This window comes from Plecotus auritus (genome assembly GCF_963455305.1).
Source record: "Plecotus auritus genome assembly, chromosome: 3".
Taxonomy (NCBI): Eukaryota; Metazoa; Chordata; class Mammalia; order Chiroptera; family Vespertilionidae; genus Plecotus; species Plecotus auritus.
This window is the reverse complement of record NC_137772.1, coordinates 99,529,740-99,550,930: the sequence shown is the minus strand read 5'-3', so window position 1 is coordinate 99,550,930 and position 21,191 is coordinate 99,529,740. Positions and strand designations below refer to the sequence as shown.

General features: G+C 44.9%; 1 protein-coding gene across 1 annotated transcript in view; it reads right to left on the bottom strand.

Annotated features, from left to right (window-relative positions):
* The window catches only part of SUCLA2 (succinate-CoA ligase ADP-forming subunit beta), an 86,538-nt gene extending 67,966 nt beyond the window's left edge, over positions 1-18,572 (bottom strand). Inside the window, exons 1-4 of the mRNA XM_080661307.1 lie at positions 18,385-18,572; positions 12,048-12,228; positions 2,287-2,386; positions 1,944-2,106 (exon numbers count right to left, since the gene is read on the bottom strand). Coding sequence (XP_080517433.1) covers positions 1,944-2,106; positions 2,287-2,386; positions 12,048-12,228; positions 18,385-18,474 — 534 coding nt within the window. The 5' untranslated portion in view covers positions 18,475-18,572. The remainder of the gene's footprint in view (positions 1-1,943; positions 2,107-2,286; positions 2,387-12,047; positions 12,229-18,384) is intronic.
* Between the last annotated feature and the right edge of the window lie 2,619 nt (positions 18,573-21,191).

Here is a 21,191-nt window from a genome sequence, read left to right as displayed (position 1 = left end):
ATTGCCCCTAACCATTACTGCCTGCGAGCCTGATCACCCCCTAACCCAGCCGTGGGCAAACTACGGCCCGTGGGCTGGATCCGGCCCGCTCGGCTGTTCTATCCGGCCCGCGGAGCCGAAAGAGCGGAGGGTTCTCTTGCTCTCCCCTCCGCTCCTTTACTTTGAATTTATATTAGTTCACACAAACACTCCATCCATGCTTTTGTTCCGGCCCTCCGGTCCAGTTTAAGAACCCATTGTGGCCCTCGAGTCAAAAAGTTTGCCCACCCCTGCCCTAACCACTCCCTTGCCAGCCTGATTGATGCCTAACTGCTCCCCTGCCAGCCTGTTTGCCCCTAACTGCCCTCCCCTGCAGGCCTGGTCACCCCTAACTGCCCTCCCCTGCAGGCCTGGGTGCCCCCCAACTGCTCTCCCCTGCAGGCCTGGTCACCCCTAACTGCCCTCCCCTGCTGGCCTGATCGCCCCAACTGCCCTCCCTTGCAGGCCTGGTCCCTCCCAAATGCCCTCCCCTGCTGGCCTGATAGCCCACAACTGCCCTCCCTTGCAGGCCTGGTCCCTCCCAACTGCCCTCCCTTGCTGGCCATCTTGTGGTGGCCATCTTGTGTCCACATGGGGGCAGGATCTTTGACCACATGGGGGCAGCCATCTTGTGTGTTGGAGTGATGGTCAATCTGCATATTACTTTTTTATTAGATAGGACTAGAGGCCTGGTGCATGAAATTCATTCGCTGTGGGGAGGGGGGAGGCTTCCCTCAGCCTGGCCTGCACCCTCTTGCAGTCTGGGAGCCCTCGGGGGATGTCTGATTGATGGCTTAGTGCTGCCGCAGAGGCAGGAGAGGCTCCCACCACTGCCGCTGCGCTCACCAACTGTGAGCCAGCTCAGGGCTTCTGCCTGAGTGCACTGACCAGCAGGGGGCAGCTCCTGCATTGAGCGTCTGCCCCCTGGAGGTCACTGCGTGTCAAAGCAACCGGTTGTTCCACCCTTTGGTCAATTTGCATATTAGCCTTTTAATATACCGATTCCTGAGAAGTTTTTACTACCGTCTAATGTTACCTTAAGAAATACTTTCTTATAAAACTTAAAAGTTACAAAAACACTTGAAAATATCATTGAAACATTAATAGAAGATTTAATTAACTATAGGAACAAAAATCACAATATAGAAAATAACTATTTTTAAAAAGCTGTTTTATGTAAGAAAAGTATTTTCATGAGTTAAATTTCTGATTACAGCAAATTCTTACCAGGGCTTCCAAATACATATCTAGCTTATTCCAGAAGACAAGCTAGTTACACAGACTCAGCTCATAAAACTTAACCAATGCATGCAAAAAGCCAAATATTTACAGTACAAAATGATTACCAATGTTCTCTCTAAGCACCAGGTCTATGAAAAGCTTTCTCTTCACCTGATGACTTAAGTTCACAACTAACATTTTAGGTTCCATTAAGAGAGGGAAGCATAACTAGGGTTATGATCCTTAGAATCATATCGTTTGTTATTGAATGTTACCTTCCAATTTACCAAGTACCAAATTATCTAGTGAAAGAAGCCCCAAACTATAAAAAATACCAACAGGATGAAAAAGAAAAAGATGAAGCCAAGGATACACATTCTCTTACTGGGTTCAGAGACTTTCTCTTTGGTTAGAATATTTTGCTCTGCTAGAAATTATTTTCTCAGTCTATAAAATCTAGAGATGATTTAAGTTGCTCTTAGCAAATTAACAATATAAAAATCCTGTGGATTTTATTTCAGCAGGGTTTTGCCTATAACTTCTTTTACCACAATAATATATATTAAACTTTATAGCATTAACCATGCTATTTTCAAAAAAATGACACTAAATAAGTATTGTGCTCATGACACATATAAAGAGAATAATCAACTTCTGAAACTGAATGCATTAAAATCATCCTAAATATGACTACAGTTACTCACTTGAAATGACCTTTCCATTGTTATTGCAAAGTAATATTCTCTCCTGGGATATCTTCGCTCACAAACCAACACTTGATTGCAAATTCTGCCCTTTTCTCCTGTTTGCTTGGTAAACAACTTTTTCCCAATCATTTGTGAGGAAACAGCTTTTGCTTCTTCTGGACTGTAATAAGAAAAACAACTCAAAATTCTTTTTTCCTTCAAATGAGTAAAACAAAAGCACATGATAGGCAAAATCCCATCTCATCTAATACTGAAATCTCAGTATTTCATCAATTCAATAAATAGAATTTTTTACAATGATTTTTTCATTAATGGTTTTTCTTCAAAAAACATGACTTACGAGAAAACGATCTTCACTCCTCCTTTGAGACCACTTTCAAATGTTCCTTTTCCTCTACCACCAGCTAAAACCTGTGCCTTTATCACAACATCTTTTGAACCTAGAAGAAAAACACTTCTATTAGATAAAAAGCATGGGGAAGCATGCAAGACACAATATTTTGTTATTTAAGCATACATATTAAGTGGTATTATTAAATGCAGTAAAGTCATTTATCCACAATGTGAAAAAATAGGCATTCCATGTATGAGAATGCCTAACTCTTAGCTGAACAGAAGTCCTGTAACTAAGGATATGCAGGCCCTGATCAGGTAGATTAGTTAGAGCATTGTCTCCATACGCCAATGTTGTGGGTTTGATCTCCAGTCTGCCAGGACACATTCAAGAAACAACCAATCCTATATAATAAAAGGGTAATATGAAAATAGACTGAACGGCACACCAACCGAACAACCAATCAAAGTGTAATATGCTAATGATATGCTAAGGCTGCTCAACAGCTCACTATGACATGCACTGACCACCAGGGAGCAGACAGTCAACTGGTTGACCAGTCGCTATGACATGCACTGACCACCAGGGAGCAGATGCTCTGACCAGTAGGTTAACTTGCTGCTGGGGTCTGGCCAATGGGGACTGAGCGAGATGGGCTGGACATGCCCTGGAGCCCTCCCGTGGTCCCTCCCAGGCCCGACCATGCACCGGTGTGGTCCTTCAGCCTGGCCTGTGCCCTCTTGCAATCCGGGAACCCTTGGGGGATGTCAGAGAGCTGGTTTCAGCCCAATCCCACAGGCCACTTCCCTTGGGAGGGTGCCAGACGCAAACATGGCTAACAAGTGCTGCTGTGGAAGCGCGAGCCTCTCCTGATGGGGACTGATTGGGCGCAAGCCTGCAGCAGGCACAGTGGGGCCCGGATGAGCGGGAGCGACAGGTAGGAGCTGCAGACAGCGTTGGACTGCGGGTTTCAGTTCGATCCCTGAAGGCCACCCAGAGGGACCCCACCCATGCACGAATTTGTGGAACAACAAAATCCATGTTTCTCTCTCTCTCTCTCTCTAAAATCAATCAATCAAATAAATAAATAATGGAAGGAAGGAGGGAGGGAGGGAGGAAGGGAGGGAGGGAGGGAGGGAGGGAGGGAGGGAGGGAGGAAGGGAGAGAGGGAAAGGAGGAAGAAGCCACATGGAGACTGGTAGGAAGGGCAAAAAGATGGATCAGGAAGGCCCCACATCCACAGTGTGGTGGTTAAAAATCAGGAGGGATATCTTGGCTGCAGAGTCTCCTCACCACCCACATCCTCGTTGAGGAGTCCCCACATCCCCAACAAGGCTCCCCAGCCCAGGGCTCCGCAGAGGGCTGCTGAAGTCCCAGGCACAAGGATTATTTGCTGACGGACTCACTCATTCTGAACTCCAGCAATGGGGCAGCAGCTCAAAAAGTGCCAGGGACATCCAGGTAAGAAATGAATTGTCTGGCTTCAAGGTGAGGACTGGATTAACAGCTTTCTCCCAGACAGAAATGGTGACAGACAACATTTGTTCCTAGGTAAGCCCTTCATCCACCTAGCCTGCAGGCACAGACAGGCACCAAATCTGAGTCTACACTAAACTGGCTAACACCACTTGCATTACCCTGCTGATTCTCAGAGACTCCATCCAACCCAACTTCCAGGCCCAACCAAGTAACTTCAGCAACTTTTCCATACAAACGGTCTGTCTCCATTCTGCAGCAAACTTTCCCAAAACCTCTCAAATGTTCCCAACTCCAAACAAGCAGCAACTGGCCATGGCATGCCCCGTACCTCTTGCTAAGCAGCCCAAAGACCAGCACTAATGGCAGCTGGCCTCAGTTGGCAGCTTAACCTCTTCCAGGCACCTCCAAGTACAAGGCAATTATCTACAGATCACTTTGTAGCTCATACCAGGTGGCCCTGAGCCAGGCACAAGCAGTGGCTAACCTTAGATTGCATCAGAGCCCCTTCCAAGAGGCCCCACAGCAAACTCAAGTGTCCAGAGCACCACCCGCCTCCCAATTGGCTCCACAAACAACACTCCCAAAGGGTGGACTCAGCAGACACCAAAGTCCCAAACAACAGCTTGTCCATTATACTCATGGCCAGTCCTCACAGCGAGTTAGCCTGAGGGTCAATCCAATCCACTGACATGACAATAGCAATCAAGGCTCAACAACAAGAGCACCCAAGAACCCACACAAGGGACACCCCGGGGCACCCAGCCCAGGTGATCAGGGATATGGCGCCACTGGGCCACATAGGACACCTACTACATAAGGCCAACCTGCCCAAATGAGGAGACATGGAAGATCTACCTAATACATAGAAACAAACACAGGGAAGGAGTTAAAATGAGGAGACAAATGAAAGAATAGAACAAAATTCCAGAAAAAGAACTAAACAAAACCAAAACAAGCAATTTACCAGATGCAGAGTTCAAATCAGTGGTCATAAGGATGCTCAATGACCTTAGGAGAAGAACAGATGAACCCAATGAGAACTTTAACAAAGAGACAGAAAACGTAAAAATGAAGATGAACATAAAAAAGAGCCAGTCAGAAATTAAGAATACAAAAATTGAAATGAAGAATATATTAGAGGGAATCAACAGATTATATGAAGCACAGAATCAAATCAGTGATTTGGAAGACAAGGTTGCAAAAAACACCCAATCAGAATAGGAAAAAAAAAAATCCAAAAAAAATGAGGATAGTTTAAGGCAGCTGTCGCCAACTGGTGGTCCACGGACCACTGGTGGTCGTGAAATCCGAAAGGTTGGCGACTGCTGGTTTAAGGTGCCTCTGGGACAACATTAAATGTAACAACATTCATGACATAGGCGTATCAGGAGGAGAGAGCTAAATGTTGGAAATGTATTTAAAGTAATAATGACAGAAAACTTCCCTAACCTGGCAAAGTCAATAGACATACAAGCCCAGGAAGCAGAGTCCCAAACAAAATGAACCTAAAGAGGTCCACACCAAGACACAACATAATTTAAATGCCAAAGGTTAAATACAAAGAGTGAATCTCAAAAACAGGAAGAGAAAATAACTTACTTATTATCTACAAGGGAGTTCCCATAAGACTGTCAACTGATTTCTCATCAGAAAATTTGCAGGCCAGAAGGGATTGGCATGAAATATTCAAAGTGATGAAAAGTAAGGACCTGCAATCAAGATTACTCAACCCAGCAAATCTATCATTTAGAACAGTGGTTCTCAACCTGTGGGTCGCGACCCCTTTGGGGGTCAAACAACCCTTTCACAGGGGTCGCTTAAGACCACTGAAAAACACAGATATTTACATTACGATTCATAACAGTAGCAAAATTACAGTTATGAAGTAGCAACGAAAATAATTTTATCGTTGGGGGTCACCACAACATGAGGAACTGTATTAAAGGGTCGTGGCATTAGGAAGGTTGAGAACCACTGATTTAGAATGAAAGGACAAATAAAGAGCTTCCCAGACAAGAAAAAGCTAAAGGAGTTTACCACCACTAAACATATAATACAAGAAATGTTAAAGGAACTTCTTTAAGAAGGAAAAAAAAAAAGATTACAAAATATGAATATTAAAATGGCAATTTCTACATGTCTCTTAACAATTACTTTAAATGTAAATAGGTTAAATGCTCTAATCAAAAGACACAGAGTGTCTGAATGGATAAGAAAACAAGACCCAGGCACATTCTGCCTATAAGAGACCCACTTCAAATTTTTAAAAAAACACACTGACTGGAAGTAAAAAGATGGAAAATGATATTTCATGCAAATGAAAATGGAATAAAAGCTGGAGTAGCAATACTTATATCAGAAAAAATTAGACTACAAAACAGGCTATAGCAAGAGACAAAGAAGGACTCAGCAATTCCACTTCTGGATATTTATCCAAAGAAACCAAAAACACTGATTCAAAAAGATATATACATCCCTATGTTCACTGCAGCATCTATCTATATATATATATAAAAAGCCAGCAACCAGAACACTGTAACAACCAGAATGACCAGTCACTATGATGCCCACTGCCGTCAGCGAACCAGCTCAATTGTGGGTGGGGCTGGGGGCCAACCTCCCGCGGCCACTTCCCCCAGCCAGCCCCACCTACCCCAATAGGGGGTGGGGCCAGCCAGCCAACATCCTGCAGCCACACCCCCAACAGGCCCCACCCCCAATGGGCCCCCACCACCATGATTGGCCCGCAGCTCCTCCCCCTGGCTGGCCCCATGCCCAATCGCTCCCTTACCCCAATAGGGGGCGGGGCCAGCTTGCCAACCTCCTGCAGCCCCTCCCTCCACCTGACCCCACCCCAGATGGGACAAGGCCAGCCAGCCAACCACCTATTGCCCCTCCACCTGGCCTGCCCCCAATGGGCCACCACCACCCAATAGGCCCACAGCCCCTCCCACCAGCCAGCTCTGCCCCCACTCCAATCAGGGGCAGGGCTGGCCAGCCAACTGCCTGTGGCCCCTCCCCCTGGCTGGCCCCACCACCAATCAGCCCCCACCACCCCGATCGGCCCGCAGCACCTCCCCCAGCCAGCTCTGCCCCCGACCACCCCCCAACACACACCAATCGGGGGTGGAGCCAGCCGGCCCACCGCTCACAGCCCACAGCCTCTCCTCATGGCCAATCATCCGTGGACCCTCCTCCCCGGCCAGCCCGGCCCTGACTAGGCCCTGATTGGGGGGGGTGGGTGGCCAGCCAACCTCCCGCCGTCTCCTCCCAACAGGCTGGGCCCCAATCCGCCCCAATTGGGGCCAGGCTGGCCAGACCCCAACTGTGCACGAATTCATGCACTGGGCCTCTAGTCCTATATAATAAAGCGCTAATATGCAAATTGTCAACACGCCCTCACGCCCTTGCGCTGGAACTGCTCAGACACTCAACACTGGAGAGAGAGGAATGTGGAGCAGCCAGGCACAAATGAGCTCGCAAGAGAGGAATGGGGACCAGCCAGGCTGCGGCCCGGGAGAGGGACAAGCCGCCCGCCCGGTAGTCCCGGGTGCTAACAGCTGCGCCTGTGGCCCGGGAGAGAGACAAGCTGCCTGCGCTGCGGTCCCCTGTGACTGCAGCCGGCCCGGGCAAAGCCGGGCCAGGTCCTGGGTGCCTGAGGCCGGCCAGAGGGAGGGAAGCCAGGGTCCTCGGTGACTGCAACCGACCGTAGGAGGGAATCCTGGGTCCCAGGTGTGGGGTGAGGCAGAGGTGGTTAGGGGCGATCAGGCCAGCAGGGAGGAGTTAGGGACGATCAGGCCGGTAGGGGAGCAGTTAGGGGCGATCAGGCAGGCAGGCAGAGGGGTTAGGGGCGATCAGGCAGGCAAGCAGTTAGAAGCCAGCGGTCCCGGATTGCGAGAGGCTGTCGGACATCCCCCAAGGGGTCCTGGATTGGAGAGGGTGCAAGCTGGGCTCAGGGACCCCCCCCCCATGCATGAATTTCATGCACTGGGCCTCTAGTATATATATAAAAGCCTAAGCAATTGTTATGACCGAACGACCGGTCAACCAGTTGCTATAACAGACACTCAATTCAGGAGCTGCTCCCTGGTAGTCAGTGCGCTCCCACAGCCAACCCCCTGAAGCCAGCCAACCTCCCCTGGTCCCTCCCCGACCCCAGCCAGCTGGCCAACCTCCTGTGGTCCCTCCTCCCGGCCAGCCAACCTCCCCCTCAGCCAGTCCCTCCTCCCAGCTGGCCGGCCCTGATCCACCCTGATCAGGACTGGCCAACCTCCTGCAGTCCCTTCCCCTGGCCAGCCTCCCAACCTCCCACGGTCCCTCACCCTGGCTGGCCAACCTCCTGCAGTCCCTCCCCCTGGCAGGCAGGCTCCGATCAGCCCGGCCCCGATCGGGACTGGGCGAGATGGCCCCGATCGGCCCTGATCGCTGACCAGGTGTAGGGACCCCACCCATGCACGAATTCATGCACCAGGCCTCTAGTTATTTACAATAGGCAAGGTATGGAAGCAATCTCAATGTCCATCAATAGATAAATAGGCAAAGAAGATGTGGTACATATATACAATGAAGTATTAGTCAGCCATAAAAAACTAATGACATCTTGCCATTTTCAATGCGGATGGACCTAGACGGTATTATATTAAGTGAAATAAATCAGAGACAGACAAATGCTATATAATTTCATTTACATATGGAAACTAAAAACAAAATAGAAATGAACTCATAGAGAACATTTTGACAGTTGCCATATGGGAGGGGGGTGTAGGATGGGTGAAAAAGGGGAAGGCATTAAGATGTGCATATTGCCAGTTATAAAAACAAGTCATGGGAATGTACAGGGAATATAGTCAATTTTGTTACAACTAAGTATAGTGTCAGATGGGTGCTAGACTTACCAGGAAGATCACTTTGTAAGTTATATAAATACACAATTACTATGCTATAAAGCTGAAACGAATATACTATTGTATGTCAACTGTATTTGAAAAATTAAAAATTATTTTAAAAACAAGAAAAAAGAAGGCAAAGTCCTATTGTATGCTATTAAAAATCTCTACCCTTAGCCCTGGCCAGTGTGGCTCAGTTGGTTGGAGTGTCACCCCATACACAGAAAGGTGGGGGGTTCAATTCGACTCACCCAGGTTTCGGGTTCGATCCCGTCAGGGTGCGTACGGGAGGCAACTGATTGATGTTTCTCTCTCTCACTCTCTCTTTCCTTTTCTCTCTCTCTCAAATCAATAAAAACATCCTCAGGTGAGGATTACAAAAAAGTAGCTTCTGTTCCTCTACGTTTAAAGGTCCTTAGTAGTTACTAATCCCACTATAATCTTCATTTGTAGTGTTCTTTAAGAAGAACTCACTTTCTAGCCCTGGCTGGCATGGGTCATTGGTTAGAGCGTTGGCCCACACACTGATCCCTGGGCCCAGTTGGGGCCCATGCGGGAAGCAACCAATTGATATGCCTCTCACATCAATTGTTTCTCTCACTCTCTTTCTCCCTCCCTCTCTCCTTCCTTTCTACTCTTTTTGAAGAATCAATGGAAAACATATCCTTGGGTGAAAATTAACAACAAAAAGCACTCTCTAGATGAACAAGATGCTTTCTGTAGCAAGGGAGGGATCAAAATCAGAGCAGCCTACCTACTCCTTACTACTTGTAAGTCCTAGGCCCAGAGAACTTGCAAGAAATAATCATAGTTTTATTATATCTTAAATATAACTATTCTTTTTTCCATAGCTAAGAATCATTAAAGATGTTTACAAAGAATAAAGAAAAAGATTGGCATTTAAATAAATTCTATTCATTTCATGAAAGTTTCTACAAATTAATTATTCTAACAAAACAGTGAATTAGACTAAATGAGAAAGTATATGGGAAACTACAGAAAACCAATTATAATAATTTGGAAATAGAAAAAGAAATAACTTTTACTGACTTCATTGTATATAAATCAGGCCCTAATAATATTGGTATGGAAAACATTCAGCATTATTATGAAGGAAAACATTGGTAAAACAAACAAAGAAACAATAACAACAAAATCACTCAAGAAATTAGACTAACAAAAATAGAAAAAGAAAGTCAAATGATTGGAAATTCATCCTTAAGGACATAGGATAGAATTAGAAAAACTTATACTTTTTCAATTACATTTCCAAGTTTTCCTTCTTTCTTAGCTAGGTCTTTTTTTAAAAAATATATTTTATTGATTTTTTACACAGAGGAAGGGAGAGGGATAGAGAGTTAGAAACATTGATGAGAGAGAAACATCGATCAGCTGCCTCCTGCACACCCCCCACTAGGGATGTGTCCGCAACCAAGGTACATGCCCTTGACTGGAATCAAACCAGGGACCCTTCAGTCTGCAGGCTGACTCTCTATCCACTGAGCCAAACCGGTTAGGGCAAGGTCTTCTTTAGATATTAACATTTAGGTCATACATATAAGATTGAATCTCAAAATAGTTATTAAAAAGTAACCTTTGCAAGAAATACTATAAATATATGAAGTACAATAATTAGTTTTCTTTAAGCCTTGACCCTTAAGAGACTCATATATACACTAGAGGCCAGGTGCACGAAAATTCGTGCACTGAGGAGGGGGTCCCTCAGCCCGACCTGCCCCCTTCTCACAGTCCAGGAGCCCTCAGGGGATGAACTACTGTCTGGCCTCCCTCTGTGGGAGGTGACTGGCCAATCAGGGGAAGGCACTACTCCCATCACCCCCTCGATGCTGCTGCCTCTGGCCTCCCTCTGCGGGAAGTGAGTGGGCCGATCTGGGGAAGGCAACGCCCCCATCACGCTGTTGCTGCTGCCACTGCCGGCTGCCACAGCTGCCTGAGCCTCAGTCCTCACAGCCACAGTGGCTGCCTAAGCCTCGGCCCTGCCCTCGCAGCAGCAGCTGCCATCTGCAGCTTGCCTGAGCCTCAGCCCGGCCCTCACAGCAGCCGCTGCAGCTTTGTCTGGAAGGACATCGGAAGACTCCTGTCTAATTAGCATATTACCCTTTTATTAGTATAGACTGTTTCAAAGGTAAAAATAAGGTATATCACTTACCATGTGTAAGTTCAAACTGCAGGTCACCATTAATTTGTAAGTTCAAACTGCAGGTCACCATTAATTAATAAAAATTTCACCAAAATCAGTATGAACTTTTACAAGGCTTTTACTAAATAAAAAGAAGTTTGCTTGTAATATGAATACAAAGAATTTTTTTCAGATTAACAAAAAAATATTGTAAATGAAAAATCATGCTTTCAAGTCAAAGAAATCACATTAAAAAAAGTTTCTAATATACATTATAAACTTATATATGCCCTTACTTTTGAAAAGAACAAAACCCATTCTAGAAACAAGTACAAACCTAGATAAAACTTTAACTTTAAAAAAAAATTTTTAATGTTCCACATCTTAAAACATTAATAAAAACAAAGTCTTCACCAAAGCACATTTAAAGCCATATTATTCAAAGGTACATACAAGAGCAATCAATAGTGTTAACCCACTAAGATATTGGTGGAATTTTAAATACTGCTAAAAAGAAAATGCATTATATAGCTAGTATATTACTTAAGTTCTCATATTAAATTATAAAAAATGTAAACTGAAGCATATTTTCTAATCAAAACTTATTTTTTAATTCAGAGATTAAATTCAAATAATATAAGCTATTAAGATTTCTGTTATCAATAAAAGGACCTACTAATAAACATAGGTAATTGCTTAATTCATTTAACAAATATTAATATTTACTGATTACCTAAGTGTCAGGTACTCTTACTCTTCTGAGTTTGGGAGATATCAGTAAACAAAACTAGACAAAGAAGCCCTTATAGAGTTTACATTCTAGGGCTTGACTTTCTTTTTTCTCCTTTAGCTCCCTTCTTTTTTAATGTCAAAAAGGGGAGGGAGGATATTGGACCTCTCTTTACTCTCACATAAACAGCTAAGATTATCCTTAACCAATTCCCTGAAGAATCATCACAGCCACAATACTTTTAAACTATGGAGTAGTATAATTTTCTTCTCAATACATTATATTCCAACTAAAAGTAGCACTTCAGCTTCCTAATGCCAACATAAGTGATTCTTAAGTCACTAGCACTATGGGAGTTCATAATAATTTTAGAATGTCAACAATCATAAAGTTCTGCTTTCTCTTTTAAGTAAATAAAATTTATTTTTTATTTTATTAATAAAATAAAAACTAAAAGTTGTTATTAAAAGTACAGTTCACATCTTATCAGAGCTTCCATGTCAAGGTAGCATGAGCTTTTTAAATTTAGTACCTAATGTTTTGGCAATTGCATAAGCTTCATCTGGTGACTTAGCCACGTGTCCTTTGGGAATGGCGACTCCAGCTTCTTGCAACAATTCCATACTCATGTATTCATGTAGTGAGAGATTCCTTTGCTGTTGTTGTTGTACTTGGAGTCCATGGTTGTTAAACAATCCAGAACTTCCCAGAACCTAAAGAAATTGGGGATATAATTACATATGATACTAAATTGGCAGTTATTCTTATTAAAAACACCTTCTCAAAATTCTTTGTCTCTATATAGTACTTGGTTCTTCATAGCTGTAATAAACCTATTACACTAAATAAAATATAACATTCACAGTACCTAATTTAAAATTAAAAGCTAATTTGCCAGCTAAATGTCAAATGTTACCCTTGTGGTTTTAACTATTTCCTCATCATCTCCAGTCCTTATCTTTCATTTGAGCTTTACTACCACATCGATAATGATATTCAAAGCATTGCTACCTCAAGGCCAAATTCAGCAGATGTAAAACCAATCTTATCTGCCCAACAAATCAAAAATCCTTCCCGGGGGAGAAACCAAGATGGCAGCATAGGTAAGCACCTAAACTGCTGCCTCGCACAACCATTTTAAAACTACAACTAAAAGACAGAAAGGACACCATCCAGAACCACAGGAAAGCTGGCTGAGTGAAAATTCTACAACTAGAAGGAAAGAGAAAAGCTCACAGAGAATTGGAGGTATGGCAAAGGGTCTTTGTGCGCGCAGAGAGGAAGGGCGGCCGAGAGCCTGGCTGACTTTCTCTGGCGGAAGGGGGAAGGAAGCCCCCGACCGCACTGAACCCCAGTTCTGACTGCACTGAACCCCAGTTCCGGGCGAGCCCCTGGGGACCCACGCTCTTGTGGGGGGAGTCTGGACTCTCGGGCGGAGACTCGGGAGCTGGGGAAGGCAGAAGTCTGAAGGCGCGCGCGTGCCAGTGCGCACAAAGGCTGCGGAGGTTGCCACAGGCTTTCCCTAGTGGAAGGAAGTCAGAGGCTCCTGACTGCACTGAGCCCCAGTTCTGACTGCACTGGACCCCAGTTCCAGGCGAGCCCCTGGGGACCCACGCTCTTGTGGGGGGAGTCTGGACTCTCGGGCGGAGACTCGGGAGCTGGGGAAGGCAGAAGTCTGAAGGCGTGCACCTGCCAGTGCGCAAGAAAGGCTGCGGAGGTTGCCACAGGCTTTCCTTAGTGGAAGGGAGTCAGAGGCTCCTGACTGCACTGAGCCCCAGTTCTGACTGCACTGGACCCCAGTTCCAGGCGAGCCCCTGGAAACCCACGCTCTTATGGGGGGAATCTGGACTCTCGGGCGGAGACTCGGGAGCCGGGGAAGGCGGAGGACGGAAGGCGCGCACGTGCGCACAAGGGCAAGGCTGAGGGGAAGCCAAGACTGAGACTCCACCCCATCCAAGCTGAGCACAGAGGCTATTGCAATTTGGCAAGTCTAATCCTATAAGGCTGTCTCCAGCACCGAACTTCTCCCAGCATAGACACAGCTGATCCTTACAGCCAACTGGCCTGGAGGTCAATTCTTCCCAGTGATACCAACAACAATCAAGACTTAATTACAACAAGGCTGTACACACAGTCCACAAAGGGGTGCACCAAGAGTGTCCACCTCAGGTTAACTGGGGAGGCAGACCCACTGGGCCATATAGGAAACCTAGCACACAAATTTACCCTACCAACTCAGGGAAGCAGTGAAAATGCGGCGTCAAAGAATCAGATCACAAACGAAAGAAATGGAGGAAAACAAACAACTGGATATAGAATTCAAAACCATGGTTATAAGGCTTTTCAAGAATATCCTAGAAAAGGCCGATAAATATAACGAGACCCTCGAAGATCTGAAAAAGGACCAATTAGAAATTAAACATACACTGACTGAAATAAAAAATATTATACAGAGACTCAAAAACAGACCAGAGGAACACAAAAATCAAGTCAAAGAATTGAAACACAAAGAAGCAAAAAACACTCAACCGAAAAAGCAAAAAGCAAAAAAAAAAATCCAAAAAGTTGAAGATAGTGTAAGAAGACTCTGGGACAACTTCAAGCGTACCAACATCAGAATTATGGGGGTGCCAGAAGAAGAGAGAGAGCAAGATACTGAAAACCTATTGGAAGAAATCATGACCGAAAACTTCCCCCACCTGGTGAAAGAAATAGATTTACAAGTCCAGGAAGCGCACAGAACCCCAAACAAAAGGAATCCAAAGAGGACCACACCAAGACACATCATAATTAAAATGCCAAGAGCAAAAGACAAAGAGAGAATATTAAAAGCAGCAAGAGAAAAACAGTTAGTTACCTACAAGGGAGCACCCATATGACTGTCACCTGATTTCTCAATAGAAACTATGCAGGCCAGACGGGAGTGGCAAGAAATTTTCAATGTGATGAATAGCAAGAACCTACAACCAAGATTACTCTACCCAGCAAAGCTATCATTCAGAATTGAAGGGCAGATAAAGAGCTTCACAGATAAGAAAAAGCTAAAGGAGTTCATCACCACCAAACCAGTATTATATAAAATGCTGAAAGGTATTCTTAAAGAAGAGGAAGAAGAAAAAAGTAAAGATAAAAATTATGAACAACAAATACATATCTATCAACAAGTGAACCTAAAAATCAAGTGAATTAAAAATCTGAGGGACAGAATAATCTGGTGAATATAATAGAATCAGGGGCATAGAAAGGGAGTGGACTGATAATTCTCAGGGGGAAAGGGGTATGGGGGGTTCATGAAGAGAATGGACAAAAATCATACACCTATGGATGAGGACAGTGTGGGGGAGGGAAGGGCAGAAGGTGGGGTGGGAACTGGGTGGAGGGGAGCTATGGGGGGAAAAAGGAGAAACAATTGTAATAATCTGAATAAAGATTTATTAAAAAATAAAAAAATAAATTAAAAAAAAAAATCCTTCCCAACTTTCTTCTCTCCACCATTCCTCCAGCACCTAACAAATTGCCTGGCACTAGGTATCTGATTAATTGCATGACTTGGTACCATTACTCTTTCATACAATCCAGAGTCAAAGTCGCCCGGCCAGCATGGCTCAGAGGTTGAGCATCAACCTATGAACCAGGAGCTCACAGTTCGATTCCTGGTCAGGGCACATGCCCAAGTTGCAGGCTTGATCCCCAGTGTGGGGTGTGCAGGAGGCAGCCGATCCATGATTCTCTCTTATCATTGATGTTTCTCTCTCTCTCCCCCTCTCCCTTCCTCTCTGAAATCAATAAAAAAATGTGTTTTGTTTTAAGAGTCAAAGCCCTGTATTGGATATTGTGGTGTATTTATTGTCCAGTCTTCCCTTCAGCACGAAAGCATTCACTGCCCTAGCTGCTGGGAGTGTTGGTTGTGGCAGCTCTCTCATGAGTCCTGTCATTGGAGCATCCTAACCCAAAGTCACACCTCCTTTATATTGTCAGCCTGCATACAATCATTGGTCAATGGGGTTTAAAGGAGGGATATAAAAATCTAATACCTCACCCCAATTTGTGACAATTCAGAAAGAACATCTTAGTTGCAGATCTCCCATGAGAACAGCAGAGGCCCCTACTGCAACTGCACAATTTTACTTCTTCCTCTATTCAATCCTTTTTTCTTCACTCTCCCAAAGGAGTTGGCCCAGAGATCACTGTTCAGTAGACATTCTCCAAAGATCTCTTCGTCTAATAGTCTACAAGTATCATATCAGAGAAGTGATCTGCAACATCAACTGTAATACACTCCTTCTAAATAATTCCCTTAACTGGCACAGCAGACACCCCTTATCCATGGTGGTTTCACTTTCTGTAGTTTCAGTAAAAAAATAATGGTCAAGCTCAGCCTGAAAATATTAAATGGCAAATTCCAGAAATAAACAATTTAAGTTTTAAATTGCTTGCCATTCAGCCCTGGCCAGGTAGCTCAGTTGGTTAGAGCGTTGTCCGAATACACCAAGGTTTCAAGTTCAATCCCCTGTCAGGGCACATACAAGAATCAACCAATGAAAGCATAAGTTAGGGGAACAACAAATTCATGTTTCTCTCTCCCTTCCTCTCTCTTCTAAAATAAAAAATAAAATAAATAAAAAAATTGCTCGCCATTCCGAGTAGCAAGATGAATCTCACACTGTCCAGCTCCATCCAGCCTGGGATGTGAATCATCCCTTTGTCCAGCATATCCATGTTGCATACAGTGCCCACCCATTAGTCATTTAGTAGACATCTTGGTTATCAAATCTGTCACGGTATCAGAGTGCTTACATTCAAGTAACTCCTATTTTACTTAATACTGGCTCCAAAGCCTCTCACCTAACTGCTATTAAGTTTTTTTTATAACCGTTCTATTGTACTATTAGTTATTGTTGTCATTCTTACTGTGCCTATTTATACATTAACTTTATCATAGGTATTTAGTATATATATGTATATATATATATATATATATATATATATATATATATATATATATAAAAGCCTAGTGACAGTTACGACCGAATGGTCGACCAGTCACTATAGCGCACACTGACCACCAGGGGGCAGATGCTCAATGCAGGAGCTGCACCCTGGTGGTCAGTGTGCTCCCACAGCCAATCTCCTGAAGCCCACCAACCTCCCCCATCCCTCCCCCCTGGCCAGCTGGCCAACCTCTCACAGTCCCTCCCCCCTCATCAGGCAGGCCCCAGCCAGCCCAGCCCCTGATCAGGACTGGCAAGATGGCCCCAACAGGCCCTGATCACCAGCCAGGCCTAGAGACCCCACCTATGCACGAATTTCATGCACCGGGCCTCTAGTGTATGTGTAAAAGAAAAAACAATATATATAAGGGTTTGGTACTATCCATAGTTTCAGGTGTCCACTGAGGGTCTTGGAACGTATCGCCCATGGATAAGAGGAGACTTTTGTATATTTGTATGGTTTCTTTCAAACACTACAAAGAATTAGTAGTACACATAGGATACTGCTGATAACTTTTATACCACTTTAAGTATTTATACCACTCTAAAATACTTGGATAATCCTTTCCAGCTAAATTCAATGTGTGATCTTGAAAAAGTTTTCTAAGACCCTGACCGCACCTCTGTGTCCTCATCTACAAAAGCAAGGGGACAGACTACTGAGGTCCTTCCAAACTCTAAAGCTACATTACTTAATGTGAGAGTAGAAGAGATGTTAGTAAGACAATACATTAGGCATCTCCATATGGAGACATAAAGGCTTACAAAGGAATTTCCAAAAGGCTAAAGATTATGATTATGATGAAAACATATTCTAAAAACTAGACAGCACCCTTTATGACTCATAAGGAAGTTCAAGACCAAAAAAACAACACTTTTATTAGGAAGCAAACTCATGGGATTCACTACCTGTAGGTTGAAAGTGTGAATAGCTTTTAAAAGAAAAAATAATAGTTAAAATCAATTCATTTATGGCACGTCTGAGGAGTTACTTCAGAACATAACTGGCTTACAAAGCCAATTATGCCCTTCCAACAAGTTTTATCCTTGAAAAGAATCGGCCAATTCTTATGTTCTGGAAAACACCGTAGAGCAGATTCAAGCACACAAGCTCTGGCGCCATTCGGTCCTGGAATTAAACCTAAGCTTTGACCTTACCTACGTCCTGACCCAACCCAAATTACTTGTTCTCTTGGCAACAGTTTCTTCATCAATGATGCAAATGTAGCTGACTCCCTTATTGTGTTGCTGAAAAACCTAGTTAGACTGCCTGGCACACGGTAAACACTCAAAAAGCAAAACAAAACCTGAGGCCATTACGCTGTAATCTAATCAAAACTGAAGTGATCCAAAAGATTACTTCCCCAATTGGAAACCTCGTACACATCATCTTATTACCACTATTAACAAACAGAAAGGAACACGACTACTGGGGGGAGGGAAGAAACTTCGCTGCCTCGTCCCAGAAAAGCCCAGTCAGCAAGCACCGCTGGCCCTTGCAAGTCATCCAACCCACAACGGCTCCCAAGGAACACAAAGTTCGTCTGAAGGGCATTTCCCCCTCCCCGAAGTGGGCCGCGAACGCCTTGGGCCCCCGCGCGGTCGAGGATGCGGTAGAAACTGCTGCAGCCCCCTCGGAAACTGGGGGAGCGGCTGCCGCCGGGTCGCCGGGGCAAAGCGACGCCAACAAGAGCCAGCTCGTCGTCCTAGCAGCCAGCACTCCCCGACGGGCGCCCCGTGTCAACCAATGTCACTGACGGAGAAGTGACCCCGAGTCCGGCCTCGGATCCCTGCACGCCTCGCCCACAGGAGCCGAGTCGCCCGCCTCGCCCTTTCTCCTACCGACCCTCAAAGCAAGAGCAGGCTGGGGCTCAATACCTGGGCGGCGGCCCGCAGCGCCGTCCGGGGCGGGTGGCTCCTAAGGGTGGCGGCGGCCAACAGCCGGCTGGAGAATATGGAGGCCGCCATTTCTGAGTCCGACCCCACCCCTCGGCGCCTGCGCAGGCGCAGCTAAGCGAGGTAGCCGGCGACCCAGCCGCTCGGGACGCGTCTCCGCCCTCGGGCCCACCTTCGGGGCGGGGCCTGAAGTTAACCAGTCTGTGGAGGGCAAAAGCAGAAACTGCTTTGAGCAGAAGCGGGACTAGGCGGGTGGAAAGCACACTTTGATCTTTGGAACTGGGCACCGCAGCCTCAGTATCCGTCTTGCGGCCAGAAAGCAGCTGTATATTTCCTAGTGAAATGTAATGGAAGGACAACCAGCGTCTCCACCTGTGTAATCTTAACTCCTCTGAGCCTCATTTGTCTCATATGTAAGATGAGCTGCATTCAAAAAATAAGTACTGAATTTCTGCTTTGAGGCAAACACTAAGTTGAGTCCTTGGGATACAATGGTGAATAAAACAGAGCGATTCTCAGTTGGTCCCAGCATCGTCCTCTACGCCAAAAAGGTTGAGGTTTCCACTCCGGTGGGGGCACATACCTAGGTTGCGGGTTCATCCTCCTTAGGCGGGAACCAGAGGCAACGGATGGATGTTTCTCAGATCGATGTCTCTCTCTCTCCTTCCCTCCCTTTCTCAAATCAATAAAAACATATCCTCGGGTGAGGGAAAAAACACGCACAAACAGCGATTCCTGAGCTTGAAGAAAAGGGGGTCGCTACTAGTTATCAACGCAGAGCGCACACCGGAGTTACTTGGGTAGCTTCTCTAAAAAATACCTTTACCAGACTCTATCTGAGGAGAGGAGTCAGGACATCTGTATTTCTTAGAGTTCTGTAGATTAATCAGATGCACACATTGTGCGTTGAAAACCCTGATATGACGTGTGCCCCACTAAGGAACTGACCACTGGACAAATGATTAGACGCCTATTCTGCCCTGGACATAGGGCTTCAAAATGTGTCAGTGGGCAAGATCTTAACCTAGGAAGAGGTGGGCGTTGCTGACAAGCATTAAGCCAGGCTCTGGGACTTACTTCTGATGCAGTGACAGGATTCACAGAACAAGACTGTAAAAAGAAAAAAATGAATCTTAATACAAGCAGCTTACCGACTTAGAGAATGGAAAGGGTGTGTTTTTTTTTTTTGTGTGTTTGTTTTTTTTTGCAGCAACAAAAATCTCAGTTCTTTTCTTTTTTAAATAAAGTTCTAACTCTTTTTCTCCCTCTTTTTCCTTTTAAATTTTTCCCCTATTTATTGATGAGAGAGAGAGAGAGATCAAGTTGTTGTTCCACTTATTCATGCATTCATTGGTTGATTCTTGTATGTGTCCTGACTGGGGACCAAGCCTGCAACCTTAGTGTATCCGGATGATGCTCTAACCAACTGAGCTAACCGGCCAGGACAAAAATCTCTATTCTTAAAAGCAGGACTTTTTTGTTTCACTTGCACTCATGGGGGACTAACCGCAAAGCCCCATTCATCCCTAATAGATATTCCACACAGTTAGAAACAGGTTGAGGGGAAGCAAACATCGGTAGTTCATGTATCTCTTGCTCCACCCTTCTGCCCATCATAGCCAAATAAAATCTGGATAATATGTCCAAAAAGCTGGGGCTGGGACATGACAGTTTCTATTAGGAGCACATATCCCATCAGATATGAATACGGTGTACTTATTTTCAAGCCAGCTCGTTTAAATTGATAATAAACACAGCAGTTGAGTTATCAGTACAGCCAACTATCTGAATCTAAGGCCAGTTATTTAAAGGCACATGGATAAACACTGAATAAGCCCATGTACTAAAAATGCAAGACTATATCCCATTAGGAGTCTAACTGGGTTAACTTTGCTTCAGATTCACATCACATCTCCACAGCTATGTCCCTGTGATACTGGCTTAAAAACAGGCACAATAGCAGCAGAAATATGGACAAGAGCAAGAATGAGAAACAGAGTCTGCTGGTCCATGGGGCCCGTTCCTTAGTGGCCTAAGCAAGAAGAAAGGGGCACTTTTCCCACAGTGCTTCTTGACTGTGTTCAGATCGCTGTACCTCTTGATACTTCATTGAAGAATTGAGTTATTGTTTGTCCAGTACAATGGCATTCCTGCCCTTGATCTTTAGTCTCCCACTTTGCCTATCTCTGCCTTCTACTAAGAGATGTTGTATGCAGGGAAAATGGGAAAAGACATTTCCTGAGGAGAACACTACTTTTTTTCTTTAAAATCATTAAAGTTTTTCTATCCTCCACATTCTGATGCTCCTAGAGAAAATAGAGGAGAGTGGAAACTGGTGGTTCCTGGAGGATGGTCCCTGTGCTGTGCACTTGCCAAAGCCATTGTGTCCAGAATGAAGGGTATTTCCACCCCTAAAGAGATTTGGGGACCTAAAACAAGGAGTATTGGAGTGAGATCCCAAGTGCTGGTGCACTCCTGCAGATAGAGCTGAATCGTGTTCCCAGGATTTGTACCAACACCAGCAGAGTTGGAGAAGTGCACAAGAGCTTCCAAAACCCCTTGAGAGTTACATACCTGCATGAAGAGCCAGCAGGTGTAGCAAGGAGGAATGGACCTGTAAGGAGCAATGATCCAGGGTGTTTGGAAAGAGAGATATGTTAATAGATGCTTACTTAGATGACAACACCAAGGACTAGATGTTCTCTGCTGATCTGTCACTGTGCATATCCCTGGATGGAAGGAGAATCAAGGGAATCAAATGTAATAGAGGTTACATTTCTGACACTTGA